At 48.5% G+C, this 16908-nt stretch overlaps 1 protein-coding gene across 1 annotated transcript in view; it reads right to left on the bottom strand.

Annotated features, from left to right (window-relative positions):
- Positions 1-11883, bottom strand: part of ST8SIA1 (ST8 alpha-N-acetyl-neuraminide alpha-2,8-sialyltransferase 1) — a 95020-nt gene extending 83137 nt beyond the window's left edge. The window contains exon 1 of the mRNA XM_041398583.1: positions 11618-11883. Within this exon, the coding sequence (XP_041254517.1) occupies positions 11618-11862 (245 nt within the window). The 5' untranslated portion in view covers positions 11863-11883. The remainder of the gene's footprint in view (positions 1-11617) is intronic.
- Between the last annotated feature and the right edge of the window lie 5025 nt (positions 11884-16908).

Here is a 16908-nt window from a genome sequence, read left to right as displayed (position 1 = left end):
GTCCTTAAATTGTCCACTTCACTGAATGTTTTATCCTTATTTGATTTCTTTTCTGATTCAAACACATACTTGTTCTCGAATTTCCTAACTATGGTCTTTCTCTTTCTATTCTGCTTCCCATAAACATTTCTTTATTTTATTCTCTGCTCTTTACGTTTCTTCTGCAGTGCTCCTGCTGCTACAAACTCCTTGTCTCTACTGTGTTAAGCCCTCTATCAATCTTCCACCTCTGAAGGCTTCTCCATCTCACCGCCTTCCCTCCTGCCCCCCAAGAGCATTTTCCTTCCTTCTGGAGCACTCCATTCTGCAATCCTTTCCTTCCAGCTGACAGGAGGGCTCTGGCACTTCTCCAGGAGAAAACTCAGCCTTTAGATAGGAATATATGAAGGAAGGCACCCTGCCTGAGAGCAGCCAGGACAGGGCCAAAGCTGGCAGAGCTGTGCCCTGAGAGCAGGACAGGGCCAAAGCTGGCAGAGCTGTGCCCTGAGAGCAGGACAGGACATGGCCAAAGCTGGCAGAGCTGTGCCCTGAGAGCAGGACAGGACATGGCCAAAGCTGGCAGAGCTGTGCCCTGAGAGCAGGACAGGACATGGCCAAAGCTGGCAGAGCTGTGCCCTGAGAGCAGGACATGCCAAAGCTGGCAGAGCTGTGCCCTGAGAGCAGCCAGGACACACCAAAGCTGGCAGAGCTGTGCCCTGTGCCCTGCCCAGGCTGGGCAGCACCTGCTGCCTCTCACTCCACACTCCTGTCACTGGGGATGGAAGAAGCTGAGGGATCTGGGACACCACCAGAGCCCAGTTTGCTCCACTATTTATAGAACATATTACTCTTTGAAGTGGGAAGAGCTGCTGGTGAGAGCTGAGGTAGCTCTGGAAATGATCCAAAGCATTAAGGCAATCCTTTCCCCAAACACCAGGGCACAAGTCATTCTGGAGCTGGCACCCCTGAGGCATCACCTGTGAATTCCCAAGGGACAGCAGGCACAGCACCACCTCCAGCAGGGAGGGATGCCAGGGCAGCACCAGGGAACAGAGGGAGAGCTCCCAGGGGTGCCTCCCCTCTCCTCTTTCCAGAGGAGCTGTACCAGCTTGCTCAGGGAAAGCAAAAGCCCAGAGGACACAGAGTGCTTTTCACTAGGAGTTAACTTTAGGAAGGTTTCTGGTCTTTTACAGTATTAACATTTAAAAGCTGCTGCTAAAAAGAGTGAGCAAAAATCCTAAACATCCTTCAGGAAATTTATCCAAGATATCTACTCAGTACGAGGATACAAGTAAAAAATCACTAAATAAATCATTCAACCTACTTAGTCCTGCAACAAGGCATCTTAAGGCAGGAATATTGCCTGAAAGTTGGTTTTAAAACACTTTTAAAATCATGTTTATGTGCTCAATCCCTTGTCCAGTGTGTTTTGAGAGATCTTCCTCTGCAATACATTCAGCCCATTCACTTTAGACCCAAAAAGGTGGTGACGAAATGACAATGCCTGGCTGTTTCTTCCTCAGACTTGTTTAAAGCTAGGCTGTTCTTAGCATTTATGCAGGTTTTTGAGAAATACCTCTACACTGGCACCAATTCATGAGTGGAAACAACTTCAAGACTTTGGGGTTTCTTTTTAATTTCTCTAAGGCAAAACAAGTTCTTGCTCTTCCATGGAAAGGAGTAAGATTCTCACCAGGCAGACTGCAGGGCCACACGAGACACCACCTGAACCCAAATCACAAAGCTGAAAGTTCTCTGGGAAAGAACTGATTAAGCTCTAAAGTGCTGAGAAAGCTCATATGCATGGAGGTGAGCCCTGATTTCAGGTGACAGACCCTGCCCACATTCTCCTGGTTGTGCCACAGAGAAGAGCCCAGCAGCAGGGACTCTGCTTTTCTCCGTCATGCAGATCTGCTGTTCTGCAGCAGATGAGAAAACTGAATTTGTACTAAATTTGTAAAACCAAATCAACATTTTCCCACAGATTAGGTGGGGAACAACAACAAACTCAACCCTCTTAGTACAAGACTTTCAGTAGCAATGGCCTGTGAGACAAGTGAAGCACAAAACAGTTTGTTTGTGAGAGAAACAGTTTGTAAATGAGAGAAAGCATCAAAGAGCCAAGGCAAAAATAAACATGTTCTCAGATGCTGGACCCATTAGCAGTTACTGAGCTACATTAAATAAGTGTTTTCCACTTGTTCTGTTGTATAAACAGATCTATCAAAACACACAATTTCTCTATTGATAAAGTTCCTTGTTGTTACCATTTGTGGATCAGAAAGCTCCAACAGCACTCTGCCATTCCCTTCTGGATACACTTAAAGGCAATGGCTGAAACAGGACAGGAAGAATAACTATCCCATGTGCATTTCCACTGCTTCATCCAGCTGGGCATACATAAACCTGGAGATGTTCAGCATTTGTCCATAAGGCTCAGCAAGTGTGTTTGTGCTGGATGCTTGCTGCCTGCCAAGACAAAATGTTCAATAACATGACCTATGAAGGAATGCCCAGATTGGTTTTGTTTCTCTTATTCCCTTCACTGTTGCAGTTTCCTTAATTAAAAAAATGCATCTAATTATAGGCTGATATGTAATTCTCACTATAGCAATCCCTAGCACTTAAAAACTGTGAGTCAGGCCCCCAAAATGATGATTAAGCACAGAAATGAGGCATCTGAATTACAACAACCCACACTGGATTTTTACTTGCCTTTTGGGAGCAAGTCACCATTCACATTTACAGCTCTTCCCTGCAGTTATGAGAACTGAAACATGCAGTTTCATTTCTAGCCCACGAAGGCAAGACTGTCACAAAGACCCCTGATTGCAGGAGCTAATCCTAAATTAAGACCATCAATGTGATAAACCTTAAACTCCTCTCCACATAACTGAGGAATAGTGGTAGATATATAAACTTTCTGAGAACTTACAGGTGAGCTATCTGCTCTACAGACTTACGTAGACAGACCAAAGTTTCTCAACCCATTTCTTAATTATATCAAAAATTACAGAGGTCTAAAGGCAAATAAAACTTAAATACAGTACACATTTATCTCAAAATTATCTTTCAAATCAATCTTTAAACAAGCTGTAGACAGAATGTTCACTTCATCACTCCCATTCTCATCTGATCCAACAGCCTTCCTCTGCGCCTGCCTCATAAATATTGCATCTCCTTTCTACCCCATGTTACAGCCACACCCTAGAGAAATTAATTCTCATGCTTTTTACATTGCCATTAGGAACTAAATAGCACAACACAGGAGACTGCAGAGTCTGAACTTCACCCAGACAAATAAAGAAGGCAACATTGCCTGAGTGGATGGCAGTAAATCACCCACAATGAGCAGGGGTAATCTAAAGACTGCATTCCAATTAGGAATGTCTGCTGCAGCATTCACTACTGTTGGCTCAGTTGTGGCAGAACTCACAGGTGGAGCAGCAGTAGCAAATCTGAAATTCACCAGTAGCTGACAATTCATTCTTTACACTGTAACTGTGAGCTACTACCCAGAAACAGGGATTCATATCCCTAGTGGATGCCACACATGGAATAAAGAGCTCTACTCTATCTGAAATAGATAAATGCTTCAATGGACATCACAGAAAGAAGAAAAATACTAAACCAAATGCATTTTCACCCATGACAGGTAGTGAGCTGGTACCCCAGGTTCCAGCAGCAGGAAGAGCCAGCACCCACCCAAGCCTCAGCACAGGTTTTGGGGCACCCCTCCAGGAGCACTGCCACAGCCTGTCCCTCACCAGGCTGTGGCAGTGCTGTGGCAGCGTGGAGCCAGACCAGCACCCGAGAAAGCCTCAAAGGTCTTCGAGGGTCTACAGCTCTTAATTATCCTCCAGCCCAGCCTTTTATACCCCCCAAGTTAATGCCCTGCACCTGTGTGCCCTCTGTGCCCTCTGGGGTTGGTCAGTGCCCCTGGGCACTCCATGGCTCGTTCCCTGCAATGCTGCTCACCTGTGCTGCACAGCTGGAGCCACTCAGGGATGAGGCCACAGCCCCACCACATGCACCACTAACCCTGGGCCTACAACATTCCTTTAAAATTCTTTTAGTGCGTTAAAAACTGCACTAACCCATGGGAAAACCACCCCATCCATCAAAATTCATAATGAGCCATGATCTCACTACACACATCCTTGGAAGGAAAATCCTTCCGAGCACAGAATGTCTCTCTGCAAGCTTAAGGCACTGTAAAAATAATAGTTTCTGGACGGTGATAATTATTCACAGAGTTCCCAATCAGCACCAGTGGTTGCCTAGACCTGAAGTTCAGTTACAAGAGATAACCATGCCATGTACACAGTTTCCTTAATTCCCATTATAACTCTGCTTCCTTTGCTGTCCAGAGGCACATGGGGAGCCAAAGCCCGGGGTCCCCTGCAGCTAGAAGTAGGAGCTCTGAAACCCAGGTGAGTAACCCCAATAGTCTTCATCCCAAACACTGAGGCAGATGGAACAGAATTCCCAGAACTGACATTTGGCCAAGAGGGACCACACAGGAAAATATTAAAATCTTTTCACTGGAGAAAAAAAATTATGTCTTGTTTGTCTTCCATCTCTGACAGGAAATATAAAGCTGTTATTTCTCTATTACGGCAACGGCCACTCCTGGCATTCCAGAAATATGCAGAGCAATTTTTTCCCACAAGAAAGCAAGGAAAATAGCTGATGATCTGTTTTCCCTTAAAGTATAGGAGATGTGTATAGCAACTATTTCCCACAAGAAAGCAAGGAAAATAGCTGATGATCTGTTTTCCCAGCACTCCTTAAAGTATAGGAGATCTTTATAGCAACTGTTAAATGAAAGCTGGTGGTGCTTCCTCAGAGCAGAGGCAACCTGATAAGTAAAGCCTTTATCCTGCTAATACGTGAAGGCAAAGCCTGCAATTTACCTGGAAAGCCTGAAAACCAACTTCTGGAACATCAAGGATGCAAAACAGCAGATGCCCTGATCATCAGTGGGAGTCACACTGGAGAAGGGCATTGTTAGTTCAGATGGGGAAGGAGACAGAGGAGTAAATAATTTCACACGAGTTCTGTGCATCGCTGCTGTGAACTGGGAGTCACACTGGAGAAGGGCATTGTTATTAGTTCAGATGGGGAAGGAGACAGAGTAAATAATTTCACACGAGTTCTTTGTACCGCTGCTGTGAAAGTTAATTGGACAATTATAAAAGGAGCCACTCCAATAGTCTGGGGCTCCCCTTAAAGCTGAGGAGGGCCTCAAGCAGCCGAAGAATGGGAATAGTCTGAAGAAGAGGTGGAGGGGAAAAAAGAAGGAAAAAATATAAACACAGTGGTTGTTCAGGAAATGTTCGGGATGCTCTCAGCGAACATGAAAGACATTAAAAATGTTAACCATTTCTATTCAGCTGTTCCCAGGAGTTTTAAAAGCCTCGCTGTAGCCACATATCCACTTGAAAGGAGCATCTCTAAACCAAGAAATTAAGGAGGGCATTTTCCAGCAAATGGAACAGAAGTCAAAATAAGTCTGTTGATGTAACGCAATAACAACACAAACCCCACACCATTCTGCTAGCCATAAAATATTGTATAACAATCTGATTTCATAACTTTCACCTTTATCCTAAATGGAGAAGTGGGAAAGTGACCTCCAGAATCCTGGTGAAAGCTGGGATTTAGTTCTCCACAATGTAATTCACCTTGTTAAAAATTTCCAATACCATTAAGGTCAAGGCAACGGCACAGCTTCTTCACGAAGCTCAGAGCTTCTGTAGCAAAAACTTCACAGAAAAAAACTCTTTGCCAGGGTCTAGGGACTTATCAGTGCCTTGTCCCACCCCACCTGCTGTTTATGTAATCAGGTTAAATTCCAAGACCTGGGAGAAGAACCTCTGGTCTCCTGTATTTAAAAATTGTGACGTGAAAAAAGCTGAATCTACACCGAGGTTTACAAACACTACTTAGCTTGGATTAATGTGCTTCAGTCTGAATTTAACTGTGTGCAGCTGTGTTAAAATGATTTAGCATCAGGAGCAATTTCCTTGCTTTTTGAGAACCCCACGCAGCATTCAGAAAAAGATTAACGTACATCCAGGGATTTAAAATGTAAGTATTTTTTGGTGCTCAGAAAACTGGAACAACAGAAGACTGCAGTCCAAACAGCTTCTTCATTTCAGTGAGGTTCATCCACACTGGGGAAAGACAAATTCTGAAGGGTGAAAGACAATTCATTTTCCATGCATTTACCTACTAGCAACCTACTAGCCTCAAAAATTGGAATGTTCATATATGTCACTGAACACACATCAAATGGGAGCAACACTTCTGGCTGCTCTGAGGATGAAAATTACAACGAGGGGAATAAATCACTCATTGCTCCATTGTCTGGATGATTCAGTGCCCACTGCACAGCAAAGAAAAGGAAAATCTAAATGGGAAAATCCATACATCCAGCAGTGTCTGGTGTGTACATACCAGACTTTCGGGGCCCCAGCTGGGTAACCTAAATTCCAGCAAAGTCTCTGCTCCTCCTGTTCCCCAGTGCCTGGCTGAGGGCCTTTGGCTGCTCCCAGCTAGCAGGAAAAGAGCCTCAGGCAGCTGGCTACATCCTCCCATATCTACTGGCAGACTGGGGTTTTCACAAATCCAAAGGAAAGCAGCAATCCAACAGGGTGCAAGATACCCGGGATCTCAGCAGTCTGTTCCATCAGAACTGCAAATCAGTCTGTAAGAAAATGCTACTTAGGGTCAAGGAAGGAGGAGAGCAGGAGCTGGAACTCAGGAATTGAAATCAATTCCTGCCTTACCATGCACAGCTCTCCCCTGCAAAGACACTGTGAGCTAACTCAGATAACTATTTCTCATTGTTTTCATGTCATTCAGGTATCCACCTTGAAGATATGGAGCCAAGCCTCTCTACAGCTTGCTTTCTTCAGCACAGCCTCCAAATAATAACATGTAATAAGAACATTTATTTCCTCTCACCTTTAACCTGCTCTTCAAAATTGTACCTCTTCACCAAAACAACTTCTCATCTCAGCTGGAAACCACAAATTGCAAATACTCCGTTTATCCCCAGTGATGCAAATACAACAGAAACAACAACAAAATCAAGTAAAATGTTGATGAAAACACAGCCAGGCAGTAGCAACACCTACTAGGGACAGAAAAATGAACTGGTTTTGGCTCAACAGGTGGGCATATCCATTGGTTTCAGGGCAGGGCTTCCCAGGGCATAGAGGCAGAGCTAACCTAATCCAGCATCTCCCAGGTCTACTCCTAGCTCTGTCCTTCATATGCATCTAGGGAAAGCAGGGATAATTCTGTATCTGATGAAGCTGTTTAAGAAGGGCCAAACTCTAACCTAAAGTCAGCCTGAGCAATACAAAGTTTAATCTCAGATTTGCCTTGAAATAGCCCAACGAGGATCCCAAGACTCAGGTAATTTGCAGTGCTGCCATAAAAGAGAAGGAAAAAAAAGTCATCTGAACTAAGGAGAACCTTGCTGACTCTGCAATGGCATCTGCCATACCCAGCTGGGGAGGTGACCTGGAGCTGCAGCCCTGTGCCCATGCAATCCAGGATGGGCAGTGCTGGGGGCTGCTCCCCTGTGCCTGCTCTCCAGGTGCAGACAGGAGCAGCTGGCAAGGGGGAGCTCCGGGGGGAAAGCCCCCCTGGCACCTGGGAGCAGAGCAGGGCTTCTGCAGGGCAGCAGCAGCAGAGGCTGCACCCCTGTGCACATCCCCACTGCCAGCACCAGAGCCTGGCTTCTCTGTCCAGCCCAGCCACTGAGCCTGGGTGAGTCCGGGCCTGCAGCCTCTCTGCTCTGCCCGTGGAAAATGGACAAACCTGCAGGGAAGGAGGGGACAAGCCACCAGCCAAGGTGAGCACAGCCAGTGTCAGAGGGGACATCACTGGAGAGCAAAGACAAGCTGTAACAGATGCTCTGGGCTAGAGTCAGGTCATGAGCAGTGAGTTCACAGGGGACATCTGCCACCAGTTTGATCAAGCCACCCCCAGAACCATCCCTGGTGACCTTTCAGCATCACCCAAAACTGAAGCAGCAGAAGCAGGAACACAGCTAAATCTCAGTGAAGCCTTTCTGGTGTCTTGCAGGGACTGTCCCATCTCTTCCTGAAGAGCCTCTAGGGCACTCACCACCATCCAGCCCCTCCAGGGACTCCTGGCAGTCCAAACCCACTGCCCCCACAGCACCCCACTCCCTAGAGGAGCTCCACCCTCCACAAACAAATGAAGTATCACATAAACACACAGGGCTTGGGATTTGTGGCGTATGGAGCTTGTAAGGCAGATAAAAAGATCCAGTTCTGCCTTTAATGAATTGCAGCATTTTAAACAAAATCATCCTAAAGGTATTACTGTATGCAATTTACTTCAGCAAACAACAGACAACAAGTAAAAACATTTTTGCCTAAATAATGTCAGCAGCACTAGGCCCTAAAAAACCCCTAATGAATCTGGAAAAACAATTAGGGCTCAATAACATTAACCACCTCACAGGATGACAAGCCATTTTACTGTGGGCAGATTAGACACATTAGCTATTAGTGGCTCTAATGATGGTCTTACTCCTATTTTGACCATTTTACAGCTCAAAATTGAGCAGTTTTACCATCTGACAGAACATTCAGCATTTGTCAGACAGGAGATGCTTTCACTGTATGACTACCCCGAACCTCTGGTCTCTTGAAATTTAAAGGCATCCGTGGCTATTTGTGCAGGTATTTATATTTGCAAAGCAGTTCTGGAAATTCATTCAAACGCAAAACCCCCATTGAATCATTCCACCAGAACCAGGCCAGTCTGGTTCTTGCATGAGCAAGAGCAGGGGTCAGATCTTTCCATAAGGTTTCTGGCTGTACTGAGAGGAGAAGGAAGCAGCACTGGAGACTGAGGGGCCACCAGCACTTGGTTGCCAGGGTTCAACCCAAACCACCCCGAATTACCCTGATGCTGCTGCTGAACCTGCTAAGTCACCTAGTGATGCTGTCCTTGCTCCACGTACAGAAGGCAAAGGGGGAACAGTCTTTCTGAGGTTTGAAAGATATGATTTCATCAAATTAATTAGCCAACGTGCACCTCAGCAATAGGAGTCCCGTGAGTGCATGGCAGGAGAAAGTTCCAAACCTAGCAGGTGTTTGCTCTGTGTAGCAAGAACCTGGCTATGCAATACCAAAAATGCCACTCTATTACACAAAGCAGCACTGGATTTTTAGCCCAGATTAATTCCAATTTATGCTCTAAACTGAGTGAAACCAAAATTGTCTGCTAACCAGAATGTGGCAGGAGGGCTAGGGAGAACAGCAATTAACACCGTTCTTAAATAACATTTTATTAATAATACATTAAAGCATGCTTAATATTAGACTATTATGGAAAGCCATATTACTTGAAAGTTCAGATGCAGGTTTTCTGTGAAGCTCTATCCCTCCTTTCCCATTCCAACAGAGACTGACATTCTCTGGAATTTTCCAGCAGAAAGTTAAATTTGGAGTTTTTACAGCTGGCTTGCTTAGGGACAGCAGGACAAGAGCAAAGAGTTTCTGTTAACCTCAAATACACAGCAGCTTGTCTGACGTGGGCTTCAGCTTAAAAATCTTATATCATGAAGAGAAGGAAATTAAAGCAGCAAAAATAGAGTTCTACTTCACAAGTGTTGGAATAATACAGTTCACTATACTCACTACATATCTCCAGCATACAATTTCTCTTAAAAACCACTTTTAAAGCAGATTGATTTAAAGTTCATTGTATTTAGTGCTGTACCAACTCATTAAGAGGCTCAGGAAAGAAACAACAGCTCCTTTTATTGCATGAGACTCTCTTCAATAGCATCTCTGAGATAATCACTATGTTTAGAGAGTAGAAAAACATATGGGCAAGTGAAATAGCTGATAAGCCACACAGAGTTTTTGTTACTAAACCATGTGGTGGAAATGGTCTGAAACTGTTTTGTAAACTGAAACTGCAGCAGCACTACCAATCTTCAAACAACATTTGGTTCTCTAACATGACAACTAATAGACCAAACTCTTTCCTACATAACCTGGGGGGTAATTAAAAAAAAAAAAAAAAAAAAGCTGGATTCATCTACGCCCAAAACTGGGGGAATTTCGTGCAAAGGATCAAGATTAACTAATAGTGAAGAAGATCAGTGTAGCTTCTAGTGTTAGTTAAGTGCTTTAGGAGAGGGATCCTGCATCTCGACCTTATAGCCAGGTCTGTATTAAAGGCAGGACTTCTTCCAGGCCTGCCTAATGGGATAGTATCAGCACATTCCTGCTTATCACCCATCATTGCTCAGGTTTCCTCCAGGCTTTGGGGGCTAACCAGCAAATGTGCATTTCAAGAACTGTAAGGTTTCTGTTGTCCCAGAAGACAAGATGTTAAGCTTGATATTGACATCAGCTCCAGTTCATGACAAAGGCAAACACATTCAGAAAATACTGAAGAATTTAAAATAAAACTGTACGCCACTTAAAAACAAACAAAAATATTTTTAAAAGGGACAATAAGTCCCTTGAATTTTGGATCTGAATCATCTTACTAAAGAGGGTATTTCTGGAGGCTGTTTGATTACCACTCACTCTGATCTTTAATTTGCTTGGAGGACAGGGACAAAAAACCAGCTTCTCTCTGGGAAAGGGAGGGAAATCTGCCTCTCTTCCAATTGCCTCTATTGTACCAAACATGCGAGAAATTTTTGAGGGGATGCAAGTCTCCACTGCAGACGCTTTTAAAGGAGAGTGATTAAAAAATCCTGCCCAGCGCAGGGACCCGGTCGGTTTTCTCGGCTCGCAGCTGTGGCAGCTTGGTCGCGGCATTCCCCCTCTCCTGTGCAGCTGGGCTAGCGAAACGGGCCCCGAGGATTATCGCCATTTCCAGCCACGTCAAGAGCAGAGGGTGCCTTTTCACGTGGCTTCTATAATAAACCACACGGAGCCAAGGAGCGGCGCGGAGCCTCCCGGGCTGGAGCGGGCTCTGGCTGGGATGCACATCCGCGGAGAATCCCTGCATCCAGCGCAGGCATCCCGGAGCCCCACGGCCGGGCTGTGCACACACATCCCTGCGCATCCCGGGGCTCCAGGGGCCGGGCTCTGTGCACACACATCCCTGCGCATCCCGGAGCTCTATGGCCGGGCTGTGCACACACATCCCTGAGCATCCCGGAGTTCCAGGGGCCGGGGTCTGAGCACACGGGCTCTGAGCACACACATCCCTGCGCATCCCGGAGCCGCACGGGCCGGGCTCTGCCGGCAGCCCCGGGCTTTGTTCGCAGCCACGGGCGCTGCCGGTGCCTCTGATATCCGGCCAGCGAGCAGCATCCCTTTGTGCAGGCGACCGCCGCACCCTCGGAACCTCTCCCCTCGCACGGCTCTCCCCTCGGGGACGAGCCTCCATCCCCGCGCCGAGCCCCTTCTCCTCGCCGCAGCCAACGGAGCCACCCCAAAAAAAGTTTTGCCGGGCAGAAGGAGCCCTGCCCGCCTGCCGCCCGCTGTGAGAAAACAAAGGGTCGGGGAAGAAAGAATAAAGTTGGGGCTCGGGCCGGGGAGCGGGCCGGGCGGGCTCGGGCCGCGGCCGGCGGTCCCCGCTGCCGTCCCCGCTGCCCTTGGGCCGCGCACGGCGGTACCTGAACAGGGCGACCGCAGTCTGGTTCCTCCTCCACGCCTTGCCCTGCTGCAGCAGCACCCCCTGCACGATCTCCTTCTCGTCGGGCAGCCGGTACACCGGGAACACGTAGAGCCAGCAGAGGACGAAGACGCCCAGGGCGCTGGCGCCCACGGGCAGGCGGGTGCGCGGCCACTTCCACGGCAGCCCCGCCATCCTCCTCCTGCTCCCGCAGCGCCGCCGCGGCTCCGGGCCGCGCTCCCACATCAGGCCCGCGCCATGCGGAGCCGCGGGCGGGGGCCCGGCCCGGCTCGGCTCGGCCCGGCCCGGCTCAGCTCCGCTCAGCCCCGCCGCCCGCAGCCATCGCCGCCGGGGGAGCGGGGCTGCTGCTGCCGCTGCGCCGCGGCTCGCTGCTCTCGGCGGCGGTGGCGGCTGCCGCCCTTCCTCTCAGTCATTTGGTCCCTCGCGTTCCCCGCCAGATGATGCTCCGCCGCTCCCCGCCCTCCCTCCGCCTCCTGCCGAGCCCCTCGCTGAGGACCGACCCGGTAAATTTCCACCCCGCCCCGGCCGCGGGGCGCTCCGGCCTCGCTGCCCGGCCCGCGGGGGAGGGAGGGAGGGAGCGGAGACCTCGGTGCTGCGGGCTCGGCTCCGCCGCCACGCCCGGCCCCCTCGCCGCGGGCACCGAGCGGAGGGAGGGAGGATCGCAGGCTCGGAGGGAGGTCCCGCTCCGGTCTCGCCCCGGCTCCCACCGACCGCTCTCCCGCTCCTTCTCCTTCCCTCCCGGAGCCTGGCTCTGTTCCCCGGCAGAGGCCGCAGCTGCTCCAGCGCGCCCGGCGGCACCGACCCCTGCCCGCCGCCGCTCCTGCCGTGGCCGCCCCGGGCCGCCCCCAGCGCTCCGGACCCGCCCCGGGCTCCAGCCGAGAGCCCCGGGCCGCGATCACCGCGTCCGCCCGCTCAAAGCGTGTCCCGCACGAAGGACATCCTACAGAAAGCACACAGCAAAATCTGCGCCTTAAGGTTCTCCTGGGAGAATGCAGCGAAGCGGGAGCGCGGCAAGCCCAAGAGCAGAGCGTGCCCTGCCAGCGGCAGCAGCTCCTGCGGGGAGCGGCTGAGGGCACTCTTCATCCTCTCCAGCCCGGAGATGAGGAGCTCGGGGGCACACCTCGCAGCTGTTCGGCAGCTCCCTGGAGGGGAAGCAGAGGGACAAGCGCTGCTCTCGTCTCCGTGCTGACCCTGAAGAGACCCGAGGGAATGCCGTGAAGCTGTGTCAGGGGCGTTTGGGCTGGATCTCAGGAAAAGGTTCTTCACCCAGATAGTGCTGGGCACTGTAACAGGCTCCCCGGGGAAATGCTCGTGGTATCAACCCCGACCCAGTTCAAGAAACATTTGGACAACACTCTCAGGCACACGGTGGATCCTTGGGGTTGTCCTGTGCAGGAGCAGGAGCTGGATTTCGATGATCCTTTTGGGTTTCTTCCAGACCCTGATTGTCTGTGCCCCTCTGTGCCCCTGGGGTGGTTGGGTCTGTGAAGAGAGCACAGTGAGGGGCTGATGGTGCTCCAGCCCTCTGGGGCTGCTGCTGCCCTGCTCAGAGTGAGGGAGAGCCGGCAGAGAAGCCACCCACAAACCAAGGAGCAGCAGCACGACCCTCGCACACCTATGGCAGTGCCCAGCTCAGGCTTCCCGTGGGGAATTCATCTGCACACCAGGCTGAGGGTGCCACAGCCCTCAGCCCTCCTAAACCTCCAGTGCCATCGTTGATGCCAGCAGAGTGACCCCAGCAGTGGAAAGCGCCTCTCTGATAATCAGGCTGAAACACGGGAGGCACGCTCCACTCCTCTCAGCATCTCAGTGGCAGATCTGACTTTCAGAGCCCGCTCTCTAGTGCCTGGCACAAAGGCAGACTCAGCCCAGGCTGGTCCCATCCATCTCCAGGCACACCTTTCAGACCCACTGGAAACACTGCAGCTACCACATAAGCTGGGTGAGCAGCCAGCTGCTTTCCAGACCTTCACCACACGGAGTCTCGGCTGTTCTGGGGCAACTTTCAGGGCTGAGTGGTAATTAAGGGAATTAAGGGGTAATTGGGTGAAGGAACGAAATCAAGAAGAAAGTTTGATACAGTTAGTTTGCTATCTCCTGGGCCTAAGGCAGCAATACAATGCCATAAATACTAGCTGGGTGTTTCAACAGTGTTTTCAGCTAGAGATGCCAACATGCTTAGTTCTGAGTGCAAAACTAAATCTGGAAATCTCAATGCACTTTCAGCGATTGAGGGAAAGAATAACATTCTCATTCACAGCATGTTGCTGTGTAGAAATATACACTGACAAACAGAACATTTACTTCATGATGTCTAATGAACATAAAAATGCCAGAAACATGTAATTGCAGAAGAAATGTCATTTTCATTCCTATTTGGTATGCTACAGTTGTCTGGAGTGTTATAGGTGTTCTCTCTGGACAAAAATGGAAAATGAAACTGAGCAAGGCATTTTGATTAGCCTCTAGAAAAAAAAAATTTAGAACCAGGTAAATATTTTCATTTTGGTGGGGAAATTATTTACCAACAGCAGAATAAACCAGAATAGATGTTCAGTCACATCTGTTAAAAACAAAAAGGACCATTCAGTCTCTGGAGACTAATTCAAAACATAGTTAGAGCCATTAAAAGTAAAACAAAGAAAGTGATTGAAAAAAAGATGAACAGAACTGTATCCCAAATTAGGTCCTGGCTGTTTGCTCACCTTTGGTTGAGAAGAGACAGACTGGACACTCTGTGTTGCTTTGGAAATGAGAGAGTGGAAAAGAACAAGAGAAAGCAGGAACGACTTATTCTTTCAATGTGCAAGCTGCTTGCAATGAGTTAAAGCATACCCAATACACACAAGATTTTGGGATATCTTTTATTTGTGATCCTGTGGGAGGTTCCTAAGCGTTTCCTGCGCTGTTTTGTGAGTCCCTTTCAGCGTGAAGCCCCCAGGCAGGCTCTCACAGGGCTGGTGCACCCCTGCCCGCTGTCCCCGGGAGCAGCGCAGGGACAGAGCTGCCCTGGGAGCTCTGCCTGTCCCTGGTGCCTGCACGGCCGGGGAGCTCAGAGCCTGCTCTGGTTCCCTGTGCAGCGTCATCCCTCGCTGTCCTTTCCTCTGGCACACCGCTCCTTTCTGCTGGCACTGACGGCTGAGGGTGGACAATAAACAGGAGGTAAGAGAAAACTGCCAAAAATGAACCTTGCTTACGAGCGAGTAGCCTGAAACGCTTCAGCGACGCTTTGCAGTTGTTGAGAAGATACAGAGATGGTGTGATCAACAATCTGTATTTTTAAATTGAAGCAGAAAATTGATATTCAGGCATGATTCCACTCTTTTGAACTCCATTTTAGGGAGAATTGATGGTGAGTTTAACCTCACCTCCACTACTTGGTTCCAAGATCCCAGTCAGAACGGCCAGGTAATCCTGGGCAGAATCTGTCCACTATAGAAAAAAAAAGAAAAAAAAGTTGTTCTGAGAGGTGCCTTTAAAAATCAGCACAGGGAAAAGCAACGAGGGACAGCATGGAATAAACCAGAAAAAAAAGTTGTTCTGAGAGGTGCCTTTAAAAATCAGCACAGGGAAAAGCAACGAGGGACAGCATGGAATCAAACGCCTTTTAAACCCTCAGGGGACACAGCGTGCTGCTCACGGATGGGAAGGAAACGCCGTGCTTGTTTTCCCGGTTTCCCCCCAAAATGCGGAGCAGGATCCCCTGCGTTCCCTGCTGCGTTCCTGCGCTGCCCCTGGCACTGCTCAGCCAACACCTTGCCCAGCCACAGATTCCAGGCTTTCTTCTTCCCCCTGCTCCCAGCCCAAAACACTGGCGAAGATCGGAACTACATCCTCCCAGAGATCCAGCTTTTGCCTGCTTTCGTCTGAAGCATCGTGCACTCCTACAGGCATCCCCCTGTACCTCGTCTTTGCACTCTCTCAGCTCTCTCGCTTCCAAAATAACAGGGAATTTCCCTCCACTTCAGCATCCCACACACTCTCTGTTCTGCAGAATTTAGCAGAGGAGTTGCACTGCAATCAGTTTTCAGGGTATGGCATCCCTTTAGTGGATGGAAATGTCACCATGCCGTATACCTGGCAACTCCATCACCTTCCCAGTGCACCCCGTTACCACCTGACTAAAACTCCTTGCTCTGCTGTGCCCTCTGTTCTGCAAGTATTTCATGCTATGTTAGTAGAGTCTATATGAAAATGGGATGGTATTTTTCAAGGGAAAACAAAGCTGAAAGAAAAGTAAGCACTCTGTGTGGAACCCCAGCCCTTATTCCCCACTGCCATAAATAACCAGTGCTCCTTTGGTACGGGGTTGTTTTGGACCCAATGTACAGCACAAAAATATTCAGCAATCATCACCTGTCTCTACTATCATTGTAGGCCAGATTTTGTGTGGTGTCACCAGTGAACAGGTTGATTTCTCTGAATTCCTTCTGTTCACACAGATCTAAAACTGGCATCTGAATCTCAGAACAGCACAAACACTGAAATGTATGAATGGATGCACAGTTGCCCTGTTGGCAAATTCCCACTATGCCTCTCCCTATCAGAATTTACTCTGCAGCTCTGTTGAAACCACCCACAAATGTATATTCTCACTGATAAAGCATTTTAAGCCCCTAATTTGACAGAGAGTTTTATATAATCCTATTAAAGGGGAGAATTGTAACTACAATATCAAATTAATTCCTGCAAAGTCCTGGTGTCCAAAAGCTAATCAGTTTTTACCTGGCTTGTACCAGTTGTACCAGTCCTCTGAAAAAACATTATTTTTTATACAAAAACAGTTTTGCCACGTTTTCCCCTCAGCTGTCATGCTGCAATAGTACCATTACTGTGACAACATCTGCACTCATCCTTCCAGCTGCACAGAGGAGTCAGAGTGAAGCATAAAATGGGGGAGAATGACTTACTGATGAGAGACAGAGCTCATTCTCTAAAGCTGAGAAGCTCTTACATGAGCAGGGTTGAAAGGACTTTCAAAACATCTTTTTCTGCCAACAGTGATGTTGGCTGGTAAAAAGGTGGAACAAGAATGAGTGAAAACATGCAGGAGTAATTGACAAGGAATGTGTCAAGGCATTAGCCACAGGTACTTTGCTTTTTGGTTCTGCATGGAAAGAAGGTTTTCTCATAAAATGGAATTTTATGTGTTCCTACACAGGCAATTTGTACAACCTTACCATTGCTGCTGTACATTATTGAAGTAAGGCATAAAAACCAGACTTCTGTTCTACAGCACTGGCTTCAGGATGCCTCTTTAGCGTGTTTAAT

The sequence above is a fragment of the Onychostruthus taczanowskii genome, unplaced genomic scaffold (genome assembly GCF_017590055.1).
Source record: "Onychostruthus taczanowskii isolate IOZ18803 unplaced genomic scaffold, ASM1759005v1 scaffold15, whole genome shotgun sequence".
Lineage (NCBI taxonomy): Eukaryota > Metazoa > Chordata > Aves > Passeriformes > Passeridae > Onychostruthus > Onychostruthus taczanowskii.
This window is presented reverse-complemented; position numbering and strand designations above follow the sequence as displayed.